The following is a 12425-nucleotide window of genomic DNA, read 5'->3' as shown; positions in this document are numbered from 1 at the left end:
GAATGATGGAGGCCCCTGGCCAAATTCTAAGACCCCGGACAGGCTTCTCTGTCAGCCCGGAAGTAACAGCCTGTCAGGTGGGCGGCAGAAATCCTCTCTCCCAAAGTCCCCACAGCCTTGCCAAGCTACAGAGCCAGGCTTTTGGGGCCACAGGCCAAGTTGCTCATTGAGCAGAGTTAAATAGCAGTTTTATTCATAACAGCCGCTCTTGAGACCCATCCACTTTCATATCCCTGACACATTTGTGACTCCTTCTTAAAGAGCAATTTGGAATGGCAGCTAAAGCTGAATTGTTGGAGGGTAAATGGAATTAAAGCTTAAACGGCTTAGGAAATTAATCATTTGTAGCTGCTTTGCCTGCAAGCTGGCGGTGTCAGTCACTGGCTGAGCTGCCCGCCAGTAGGCCTCAGATAGAGGCTGCCATGGGGCTGGTTTGGATTGGGTGGAAATTAAGGTGGCCATCGGTCCGGTTTTACACATAGGCAGTCCCAGTTTTCAGCCGGCCAGTTCCCGGTCCGAGCACAAATTTGGCTCCGGCTGCCTCTGGGTCTCTTGTTTTTAGTCTTAGTGCCTGGCTCAGAAGCAGCACCCGGTTTCACCCACCTGGGAAGGGTCTGGAAAGGGTCTCCAGTGGCTACCAATCAATCCGCGCATCAGGCAGAAACTCCTCACCCTGGGCTTCAAGGCTGTCCATCACCTCGCCCCCTCCTACCTCAACTCCCTTCTCTCCTTCTCCAGTCCACCCTCCGCTCCTCTGCTGCTAATCTCCTCACCGTACCTCGTTCTCGCCTGTCCCGCCATCGACCCCCGGCCCACGTCATCCCCCGGGCCTGGAATGCCCTCCCTCTGCCCATCCGCCAAGCTAGCTCTCTTCCTCCCTTTAAGGCCCTACTGAGAGCTCACCTCCTCCAGGAGGCCTTCCCAGACTGAGCCCCTTCCTTCCTCTCCCCCTCGTCCCCCTCTCCATCCCCCCCACCTTACCTCCTTCCCTTCCCCACAGCACCTGTATATATGTATATATGTTTGTACATATTTATTACTCTATTTATTTATTTATTTTACTTGTACATATCTATTCTATTTTGTAGTATGTTTGGTTTTGTCTCCCCCTTTCAGACTGTGAGCCCACTGTTGGGTAGGGACTGTCTCTATATGTTGCCAATTTGTACTTCCCAAGCGCTTAGTACAGTGCTCTGCACACAGTAAGCGCTCAAATACGATTGATGATGATCATGATGGAAAAAGTCTGGAACCAAAGGGATTGAGACTACCCCAGGAGCAGTGGTCCAGGTTGAGGCAGACTGGGATGCACTACTGCAAAACAGAGAGTGTGACATCATCACGTTACGCTACTTGCCAGACTAATGCTGTCTACAAGGAACTCCCGGTCGCTGGAGACCCTCAGGGGGCTCTTCTGCCCTAGGGCCTGGCCAACACCGCTTCCCCGACCGGTCACACCAATCACCCCCCAGGGCGCTGAGGCCAGAGCCGGCAGAGGGCTCCTCAACCCCTCAGGAGCGAACGGAATGGTCCACTCTCTCGTATTGAGGATGGGGGAAATCATTTCATGGCAGATAGCTACCCCTCCTCCCTCAGTCAGCCTTGGTCAGTCATTCATTCTCATTTTGTCTCCCGCTAGGTGTTCCAGCGGCGACAGAACGGCCTGACTGACTTCTTCCGGAAATGGGCAGATTACCGTGTCGGTTTTGGAAACCTAGAGGATGAATTTTGGCTGGGTAAGGACTCCCGGGGGCTCCCCCGTGGGGGAGTGCTTCACCCTTTTATCGGGGGCTTCGCCTCCCTTCCGGAAACAATTGTGTCTTCCCACTTTCCTGCCTGCCCCAGCCCAACGCCTGGGAATTGTTCTCCTCTACGCGCCGCTTGTCTATTGATCTGTTTTTATCTTACTGTGAAGCACCTGCCGGTATTCGGTCTCTCCCCAACTCCCCCCTCTCTTTATCTATCGTTAAGAGTCTGTTGTGCTGGCGGGATCTTGCCAAGCTGGGGAGACAGCGTGGAGAGTTAGCGGCCTGACTTTTCATCTCCAAGAAAGGCAAGAGGCACCAAGCCGGTCTCATGAGAGAAATGAGTACAGTGCCCACTGTTCGCAGCTGGGGACACGGGCTGCTTTCTCTTTCAGGAAGGAAAGGGGAGAAAAGTTCTAGACGGCAATGGGCAATTTCCCCCAGTACATGGCAGGTAGTGGGGGCAGGAAGCTGGACTTAGGCCTGAACCTACTGAATGAGTTCAACGTTATACATAGGCAGAGGTGATGCCACTAACAGTCTTGCCACCATTTTACAGATGAGGAGGCTGAGGCTCAGAGAGGTTAAGTGCTTTATCCAAAGTGACACAGCAGATCAGAGGCAGATCTGGGACTACAATCCAGGTTTCTATGACTGGACCAACAAACATGGCCACACCATGTACTCATAGGGCCCATGCCCCATTGGACTACTGTGGTTACTGTTTGCAGGGCCTAGCGCTGTGTCCATTTTTGCCTCTTTCTCTCACTGTCCTTTCAGAGCTTTAGCTTGGAAAGAGCCACTCTTTTCTTGATTGGGGTGACCACAGCTGGTCTGCCTGCCGCGGTGGTCTCAGCTATGACACTTTCTGCATCCCCAAAGCATTTCCTCTGTTTCCCTTGCTTTTAGTCATCCCATTTCAAGTTCACCAGACAGCAGCTGTTTGGGCGTCCCACTGCTGTCCATTTTTCATCCTGGGCCCCACCTGATGGAGCCGAGCTGAGCACAGGGGAGCAGGAGGGTTTCAATGCTGCCAGACTGAGCGTGTTTCAGATGGGACCATTGTTTCAGATGGGGCTGTTTATGATCCTGTCTAGCTACTTGATGTTGCCTGGGGCGTATGGGCGATGCTAACGGGCTGGTTAGGGAACAGGATTTTTGATAGGTCCGAGTGATGGCAACAGAGAAGGCTGGTCCGTTCTGCAGCCCCGTAGACCTATAAAGGCCTATAAAGTTTAGGAACATTCATTGAGGGAGAATGAATGTATGCCAATGTTAGAGAAGCAGCCTGGCTTAGCAGTTAGAGCCCAGATCTGGGAATCAGAAGGACCTAGGTTCTAATCCCGTCTTTGCCACAATCTGCTGCATTCTATGTGCCAGGCACTGTACTAAGCGCTTGAGGTAAATACAAGGTAATCAGGTTGGACACCGTCCGTGTCCCACATGGGGCTTGCAGTCTCAATCCCCATTTTACAGATGAGGTAACTGAGGCACAGAGAAGTTAGGTGATGTGGCCAAGGTCACACAGCAGACAAGGGGAGGAATTAGAGCCGGGATTAGAGCCCAGGTCTTTCTGACTCCTAAATCGTGCTGCTTTTGTTCTCTTGGTGTAAATAGGTGAGAAGCTGTGGGTTTGAAGAGGGGAGGGAGTGGCTTTGGGAAATGCAGGCAGAGCCAGTGCCAGTTCATGTAATATTCGGTTGCCTCAGCAGAGCTCTATGGCAGGGAAATGGTAAAAGTGGCAACTGCCAGAGAGGCAAAGTCAAGGGGTGTATGGCCTGGAGCTGGGGGCAGGAGGGTGGAGGATTTGAAATAATTAGGGAGTTTGGTGGGATGAAGGCGGCCCCAGGGACAACCAGGACCTCTGGGGCCTTTGCTTTGGGACACCACCTGTCATTCTCCAGCCCCTTTCTTCATCCCAAAGGAAAACGTTGCCCTCCCATCAAAATTGCCCCTGGAGGATTATTGGGCCTTACTCATGCATAAGCCTTTGCAATCAGTCATTACTAACTCAGAAGTAACCTCACCTATCTCCCCCGGGGCTGTGGCAGGCAGAGTTTCAGAGTTGAGGAAACCGAGGCACAGAATAATGCAGTGGCTTGTCTGGAAATGGATTAGCCCTATAGGCAGGCAGGCAGTGTTTCTGAGTGTCACAGGGTTGCCCAGGATTGTGCTAAGGGTTTAGAGCTCAGTTTAACGCTTAGGCCCGGTCCCGGAGAAGACGTTGTGGAGCAGAAGTGAGTTTTTTTTTTCTCCAGACTTGGAGAATGGGTAGATCTGAGCAGGAAGAGCTTCCTGGAAGAGGGAGGGACGTGGTTTGGTTTTGCTTGAGCTAGTAGGCTGAATCCCGAGAAGCTGCAAACCAATGAACAATTGGCCTTTTTGCTTGCATAAGCACAGACACATTTGGTGGGGGTGTGCTCCCCTGGGACAGGGACGTTTTGCCCAGTCAATCAATCACTACATGATATTTATTGGGCATTTACTGTGTGCAGAACAGTGTCCTAAGTACTTGCTCCTATTGTACTCTTACAGGTACTTGGTATAGTGTGTTGTGCTCAATATTCCAACACAGTTACTCTATGGATAGATATAAGGTTGTCCTTCATATTGGAAGAAGGCACTTCCGACGGAGTAGTTCACCTATAAGTGCATGTTTGGCTGGAAAGGCCAATGTAGAACTTACAGCCCCATGCACTGCATTTGGTTGTGTAGTGTTATCATGCTTAATGCTTGCAGCGCCTGGTACCATTTTTCTCTTTTGCCTCCCTGACTTTTTCCTTTCAAAGCTTTTGCTCAGAGAAAGCCCACGCTGGCCTACCATCCCACCTATCTCATCGCTGACCCCTTTCCCATGTTCCCCGCCTCTGACTTGAAACTCCCCCCCCACCTCCCTCCCATATACAGCAGACCACCACTCAGAAGCCTTAGTAAAGAATCACATCTTCCAAAAGGCCTTCCCCAATTAATCCCTCTTTCCCCGATTCTCTCTCCCTTCTGTATCATCTTTGCACTTAGATCTGTATCCTTTGGGCATTTGGTATTCACCCTACCCTCAGCCCCACAGCACTTGAGTATAGCCGTAATTTCTTCATTTATATTAATGTTGGTCTCCCCTTCTCAATTGCAGTTTCATTGTGGGCAAGGAACACGTCTACCACCTCTGTTGTATTGGACTCTCTCAAACGCTTAGTACAGTGCTCTGCACACAGTAAGCACTCAATAAATGACACTGATGGATTACCCTCAGCTTTTGACTGCGTTTTCAGCTGGGATGCAGCATTTTGTCTGAGGCTTTGTTTTATGATGTCCTTAAAACATTTCCTCTGTTCTCCTGGCTTTAGGCTTCCCATTTTCAGCTCTCCACCACAGCGGCCGTTTGGAGGTCCTGCTGTCGTTCATTCTCCTCACATATCCCACCCAGCATAGCTGTGTTAAGGTGAGCAGAGCTTTGCTGCAAGGAAACTGTCAGAGTTCTAGAACTTCGTAGTTGGTGATCTTGTCACGCCATTTGATATTGAGTCTGGCCCATAAACGATGCTGACTGAGCTGCTCAAGGAGCAGGATATGGCGCCTTTGTTGGGGTCCCGGTCGCCCAGCTATAGAGAAGATTCGATAAACCTACAGCTCTGTAAACCTTTAATTTGGATCTTCAACCTGATACCTTGCTGCCACCACACTCTATTTGACAGGCTTCCGAAGGATGTGCTGGCCTTCTTGATTCAGTTTACTACGTAATAATAATAATTGTGGTATTTGTTAAGTGCTTACTGTGTGCCAAACACTATTCTAAACAGCGGAATAGGTACAAGATAATCAGGTCTCACATGGAGCTAACAGTCTGAGTAGGAGGAAGAACAGGTATCTCATCCCGATTTTGCAATTGAGGGAACTGAGGAACAGGAAAGTTAAGGGACTTGTCCAAGGTCACCTCACAGGTAAGTGGAGGAGCCTGAGATTAGAACCTAAATCCTTTTACTCCCAGGCCTAGGCTCTTTCCAACAAAGCCATGCTGCTTCCTTATTTATCACTGCATTGTTTGGTCAATGTTCTGCCTGGTATTGGAATTTTGTCACAGCTCTTAGCTCTGGTTGTGTGTATAGCTTCCCTAGAGCCTGATACATCGCCCCAGTTTTCTTTAGACTTAGCGGTTACGATTACAACCGTTACTAGCACCACTCGGGAAAGGCGACGTCTTTCTTTTTTGCCTCATGTCACAGTAGATCCTTGATCCATACTATTGGCCAACTGGCTTAAACCTATCCTGCCTTCCGTGGGTTTAGCTGCCCTTGCAGTAGGACCTGATTCGTTTTCCACTATAGGTTATGGTCTTCACTAAGTACTCACTATGTGCCAAGCACTAGGGTAGTAGGTACAAGAGAAATCTTATCGGACACAGTTTAAGAGGGAGGGAGAGTGGGAACTTTATCCCCATTTTGCAGTTAAGGAAACTGAGATGTGGAGAGGGTAAGTGAATTGCTGGAGGTCACACTGCAGGTGAGTGGCGGAACAAGGACTAGAACCCGGGTCTCCTGACTGCCCTGGCCCTGCCCTCTTTGCACTAGGCCACCCTGCCACCCCATCAAGTTTTGGGAACTGCCCAGACCCCCACCTGAGTCACGTGCTCCTCCTTCCTCCACAGGGCTGGACAACATGCACAAGATCACGTTGCAGGGCCGCTACGAGCTGCGGATAGACATGCGAGATGGCCCGGAAGCAGCCTACGCCTCCTATGACAAGTTCTCCATCGGGGACAGCAGGAGCCTCTATAAGCTTCGGCTGGGAGCCTACAGCGGCACCTCAGGTATCATTTGCGCCTCGCCGGGACTCGCGTGCTGTAGACATCCCCAGCGAACCCCACTCATCCAAAACTCCTGGGATGCAAAACACATGCCTTTTGGGGAGAGAGCAGCCGATTTTTATGGGATTTGTTAAGCCCTTACTACGTGCCTCTAAGCACTGGCATCCTGAATGGGGCTCACGGTCTTAATCCCCATTTTTACAGATGAGGTAGCCGAGGCACAGAGAAGTGAAGTGACTTGCCCAGAGTCACAAAGCAGACAGGTGGTGAGGTCCTGCTGACTCCCAGGCAGGCCTGTGCTTTAGCCGCTAGGCCACACTGCTTCACAACCTTCTTTAACTTTAAGAGTTATGACGAGGTCATCAGGGTGAACTAGAGTAAATCTTGAACTCAAAATTTTCCCACTCCTATAGCTGATTTTTGATAGAGTAATGAGAGGCAGGGGAACTCCCCATATTGTTTCCTGGGGGTGATAGGGTATTTGAGCTCAAGACCTGTCTACATTTGGCCATTCACACGAATGTTTTTTTTGATAGAGTAACTCCCCTCACCCAGTTGCTATAATAGTAATAATAATTATGGTACTTGTTAAGTGCTTACTATGTGCCGAGCACTGTTCTAAGCCCTGGGGTAGATACAAGCTAATCAGGTTGTCCCACGTGGGGCTCACGGTCTTACTCCCCATTTTACAGATGAGGGAACTGAGGCACAGAGAAGTGAAGTGAATTGCCCACAGTCACACAGCAGACAAGCATTAGAGCTGGGATTAGAACCTACGTCCTCGGACTCCCGGGCTCTATCCACTAGACCGTGCCACTTCTTGTGCTGCTATTTGACAGAGCCAGAGTTAACAAGAGCCCACTTTGAGGTGGGCCTCAGAAAGATGAGTTTGTCTTTTTATTTTTTTGAGATTTTTCCTGCACAGCCCTTATTTAAGGCATTAGGGAGTCCCTTCAGACCATTTAGGGGTCAGCAGTTCCATAGCCAAAGAGCATATCTATCAGGATGGCACAGCTGGTCCCCACGCCTCTGCCTGGATTCTAATTTATTCTGAACGTTGTTACCGGTCTCTCCATGCTGCTGCCACCCCACCCACTCTGTTTGTTGACCAGCTTTTGGATGGGTTTGCCCTGAAGAAACAACATATTTTTGTTACGTACAGACCACTTAGGTAAGGTGCCTGAGAGTTGGACTCCCATCCCTCCATTTTAATGGCAGGAGCTAATATGCGGAGCAGCAGTGTGGCCTAGTGGATGGAGCACAGGCCTGAGAGTCAGAAGGACCTTGGTTTTAATCCCAGCTCTGCTACTTGTCTCTTGTGTGACCTTGGACAAGTCACTTAACTCCTTGGTGCCTCAGTTACCTCATCTGTAAAATGGGGATTAAGACTGAGCCCATGTGGGATATGGTCTGTGTCCAACTGACTAACTTGTATCTACCCCAGAGCTTAGTACAATGCCTGGCACACAGTAAACAATTAGCAAATACCAAAAAAAAAAGTAAATAAAAAAATCCATCACCCACCTTAGTTCCCAGGTAACTCAGGCCAGGTGTGGGCCAGCTCTGCTCTGATCCTACGGGTCTCTCAGAAGATGCCCCAGCCTCTGACCCCTGGTAAATTAGGATCTAATAGCTGTTCCCATTCAGCTTTAACCAAAAAACAAAGCTCTTGCCTCCATAAATAGTCTCAACAGAAAGATCTACTACTGCCTTTCTCCTCCTCTCCCCTCTAGATTTTGCTCCAGACTTGCATTCTTTAGCCAAAGCCCTAGAAACGAGGGGGCAGAGATCATTAAATTTAATTCATTTGCCTTATTTCCTAATCACTAATAGTCATAAGTAGGAAGCTTTTATTCAATACGTTAAAGGTAGCAGCAGCACTTCCAGCCAACCGCATCTCGAATATATTGAAGTAGAAGCCAATTCAGACTGCCTTTGAGAGAACAGCAGAACGGCATCATTATCAGTGGTATTTTTTTTAGCACTTCCATAGAGTAATTCCCCTCACCCAGGTGCTATAATAGTAATAATAATTATGGTATTTTTAAAGTACTTACTACGTGCCAAGCACTGTTCTAAGCACTGGGGTAGATACAGGCTAATCAGGTTGTCCCATGTGGGGTTTACAGTCTTAATCCCCATTTTGCAGATGAGGTGACTGAGGCACCATGTGCAGAGCACTGTACTAAGCACTTGGGAGAGTACAAAACAACAGATTTGGTGGACCTGGTCCCGGCTCACAGTGAGCTTGCACTGACCTTTGACTCTTCTGTCTCTATCTTCATTGACCCAAGTGTTGTCAGCCAGAGCCTCAGCAGTGGGACGGAGCTGAGCCAGAAACTGCAGGATCTAAAGGTCAGCAGTTCCACAGCCAAAGAGCACATCCGTCAGGATGGCACGGCCGGCCCCCGCGCCTCTGCTTGGACCCTGATTTTTGCTGAATGTTGTTACTGGTCTTTCCGTGCTGCTGCCACCCCACCCGCTCGAAGATTGTTGATCAGCTTTTGGATGGGTTTTCCCTGAAGAAACAATATATTTCCCCTCTGGTGCCTTTGCAAGAATTTCCAAATTAGTATTATTTGGGGGTGGGGGGGGATAGACAAGAAGTTGCCTTCTCATCATCCCTCCCGGGAACTTCTCTGGAACTGTCTGGAGAAGCCCGGCAGAGAGCCCAGCTGCAGCTCAGTCGCTAACCCGGTTTTCCTTTTCCACAGGGGATTCTTTGACATACCACCAGGGCCGACCTTTCTCCACCCAGGACAGGGACAACGACGTGGCTGTGACCAACTGTGCGCTGTCCTACAAGGGGGCCTGGTGGTATAAGAACTGCCACCGGACCAACCTCAACGGCAAGTATGGCGAGTCCAGGCACAGTCAGGTAAGGACCAGGCTTGGGACCGGTAGAGGGCCAGGAAGAACTGACTTCTCTTTTCCCTGCTCTAGCCCCGGGATCTCGAGCTTCTCCTTGGTTGTCAATTGCTGAAGAGATTTGAATGTGGATGTTTCTTTTCTAAAGAAAATGTTGGAGCGGAAGGAAGCAAACTCTCTTAGTTCCTCAGTGTAGGGAGGGCTGACAAGTACCTGAAAGCTAAGGGAAGTGAAATCAATCAATCAATTGTATTTACTGAGCGCTTACTGTGTGCAGAGCACTGTACTAAGCGCTTGGGAAGTACAAGTTGGCAACATATAGAGACAGTCCCTACTCAACAGTGGGTTCACAGTCTAAATGGGGGAGACAGAGAACAAAACCAAACATACTAACAAAATAAAATAGAATAGATATGTACAAGTAAAACAGAGTCATAAATATGTACAAACATATATACATATATTCAGGTGCTGTGGGGAAGGGAAGGAGGTAGCTGACAAGTGCAGTATTGGGAGTTGTGAGGGGGGGTATTGTGCCATGCAGCTTTTAGGGGGTTCAGCCAGTATCCCTGCTTAGGCTCCAGTGGTCTACTGCCAGTCAGAGCAGGTGAGAGGAGGAATGGCTGTGCAGGGGAGCAGAGAGAGGAGATTGCCGCTTCTGTCTCCAGTTCCTCCCAAACAGAGCAGATCTGGCTGCTGCTGCTGTTCCCCATCCTCTGGGGTAGAAGTAGGGATGAGGGGGATGAGTACAAGGGGAATGAGGTACTTAAGGGGAAAGCCTGAGCTATCCTGGGGGGGAAGGGGGAGAGGGTCTTAAAGGTGGTTGAAAACCCCTGAGCGAGAAAGCTCTGTAAAACCCCTAGAGAGAGCTCATTTTCCAGTCATGCAACTCATGGTGCCTTGGGAAAAGGAGAGAGGTAAGGAAGGTGCCCAGGGGGGTTGTGGTGAGAAGCAGCAAGAGAGGTAGCTACTTGGAAATCCACGGCTAGCTGGTTGGGAGTAGAAGTGATGAGGGCATACTCAATCCCTGGTCCCGCCTACACCCTTAAAGCGGAACCAGAGAATTGGGTTCAGTGCAACCCCAAGTTATCCGTAGTCCGGAGAGGGATGGACTCCCATGCCCCCAAGAGCAGAACCTAACCACTAGCCCTACCTGGGCTAGCACTAAACTAGCCCCCGAGGCAGAGGGGACTGGGCCATGACGCCGACAGCCGGTTGGCTCTGGAAAGGCTCTGGGATGTCAGATTTCCCCTCCTGCTGCAGATCAGTCAGTGGTCATATTTACTGAGTGCTTACTGTGTGCAGAGCTCTGTACTAAGAACTGGGGAGAGTACAATATAAGAATAAAAGATACATTCCCTGCCCACAACAAGCTTACAGTCTAGAGGGGGAGACAGACATTAATATAAATGTTACAGATGATAAATAAATTACAGGTATGATGGGTAGGCCTCTCTTAGGCCCAGCCCCACCAACACTTACCTCTTTCAAACTGTTACCTAGTGGAACGAGGACAGAACTTGGAGTCAGAGGATGTGGGTTCTAATTCCAGCTCTGCCAACTGCCTTCCGTTTGACCTTGCAGCTCAGTTTCCTCATCTGCAAAATGGGGATTAAAGCCTACTCTCTCCTGCCTCAACTGTGAGCCCCATGTGGGACAGGGATTGTGTCCAACCTGATAACCTTCTAGCTACCCCAGCGCTTAGAACAGTGCTTGGCACATAGGAAGTGCTTAATAAATACTATTATCATTAGTCAAAGGCCTAAGCTGGGCTCAGTCCACATTGGGTAGGATTTCTGAGCCGTATTGCATTATTGGAACACTTTCCCACCCAGTTCACCCATTTCCAGAGCTGGAGAAAGTTTTAAATACATGTCACAGTGTCACCGACACCCAGATCGCAGGCCTACTAGGTGCAGAGAGCACCGTACTAGATACTTAGGGAACAGCAGAGTAGACACTGACCTCACTGGCAATCCAGCAAGAGGCTGGGTGTAGACATGACAGGGGGCCCTGGGCACTGCTGTGCACACACCCCCTCACACACTGCTGCCAACAGGATTTTGGGGGTCTTGACTCTCCCTCCCTTTTGCTGCGTGGGTCGAAGGGAAGATCTCAGCAACCCCAACCTCTCCTGTGTCTTGCGACTTCACACTGTTTGCTCACCCTCTCCCCGCTCACCACTGGGCTGGGCAAGGAAGGGGCGCTTCTGACCTCCCTGTTGTCTTTCTGCCGCTCAGGGGATCAACTGGTACCACTGGAAAGGCCATGAGTTTTCCATTCCTTTCGTGGAAATGAAGATGCGCCCCTACACCCCCCGCCCCGTGACAGGGAGGAAACGGAGGTCCCTGCAGCCATGAGAGCCAGAAGGAACCCGGAGACATCCAACCGTTTCTGTCATTTGTTTGTATTTTATAATATGAAATGGGGGGGGGGGGAGAATAATGGGCAAGAGCAATGTAAGAGTGGTGGAAGGAAGCAGTGATGGAGGGGGAGGCTGGTGGTAGACAGAGAGTGACCACAGCACTGCCATCCCAGGAGATGCCAAGTCCTTCCCCCTACCCCAACCACTTCCCCCCTCCACTTGCCTAAAATTTTCCTTCTCCCTCCAAGAAGATTAAAAGGAAATGGTAAATTTTCTCCAACATTCCTGAAATGCAAACCACATACAGCCAAGATTGGGTGGTTGGGAATTCCACCCACTTACCCCACACGCCCTCCCTTAAACTTTGTACCTGGAGAGCCATGGAGCAGACCCTGGAACACAACGGCAGCTGAATTGGCCTTCAGCTGGGAGCTCTGGTCAGTGTCCCCGGCTGTGTTCATCCTTTTGAACCAGTAGTGCTCAAGCAGGAGGGCTGGAGGTGGCAAGCAGTTCTGAGCAAAGCCTCGCTTGAGGCCACAAACCCTACATGCCCATGGAATGGCCAACTTTTATAGTACTTCTGACCCAAAGGATGCTCAGATTTGTGGTAGGGTTACCAAAGGACTTCCCTACCTCTCCTCCCCTG

At 50.0% G+C, this 12425-nt stretch overlaps 1 protein-coding gene across 2 annotated transcripts in view; it reads left to right on the top strand.

Moving 5' to 3' along the window:
• TNR (tenascin R) overlaps positions 1-11816 on the top strand; it is a 48526-nt gene extending 36710 nt beyond the window's left edge. For both annotated transcript variants that reach the window (XM_038758399.1, XM_038758400.1), the window contains 4 exons: positions 1640-1736; positions 6388-6549; positions 9261-9424; positions 11655-11816. In XM_038758399.1, coding sequence (XP_038614327.1) covers positions 1640-1736; positions 6388-6549; positions 9261-9424; positions 11655-11774 — 543 coding nt within the window. In that variant the 3' untranslated portion in view covers positions 11775-11816. The remainder of the gene's footprint in view (positions 1-1639; positions 1737-6387; positions 6550-9260; positions 9425-11654) is intronic.
• Positions 11817-12425: the final 609 nt, after the last annotated feature.

The sequence above is a fragment of the Tachyglossus aculeatus genome, chromosome 16 (genome assembly GCF_015852505.1).
Source record: "Tachyglossus aculeatus isolate mTacAcu1 chromosome 16, mTacAcu1.pri, whole genome shotgun sequence".
Taxonomy (NCBI): Eukaryota; Metazoa; Chordata; class Mammalia; order Monotremata; family Tachyglossidae; genus Tachyglossus; species Tachyglossus aculeatus.
This window is presented reverse-complemented; position numbering and strand designations above follow the sequence as displayed.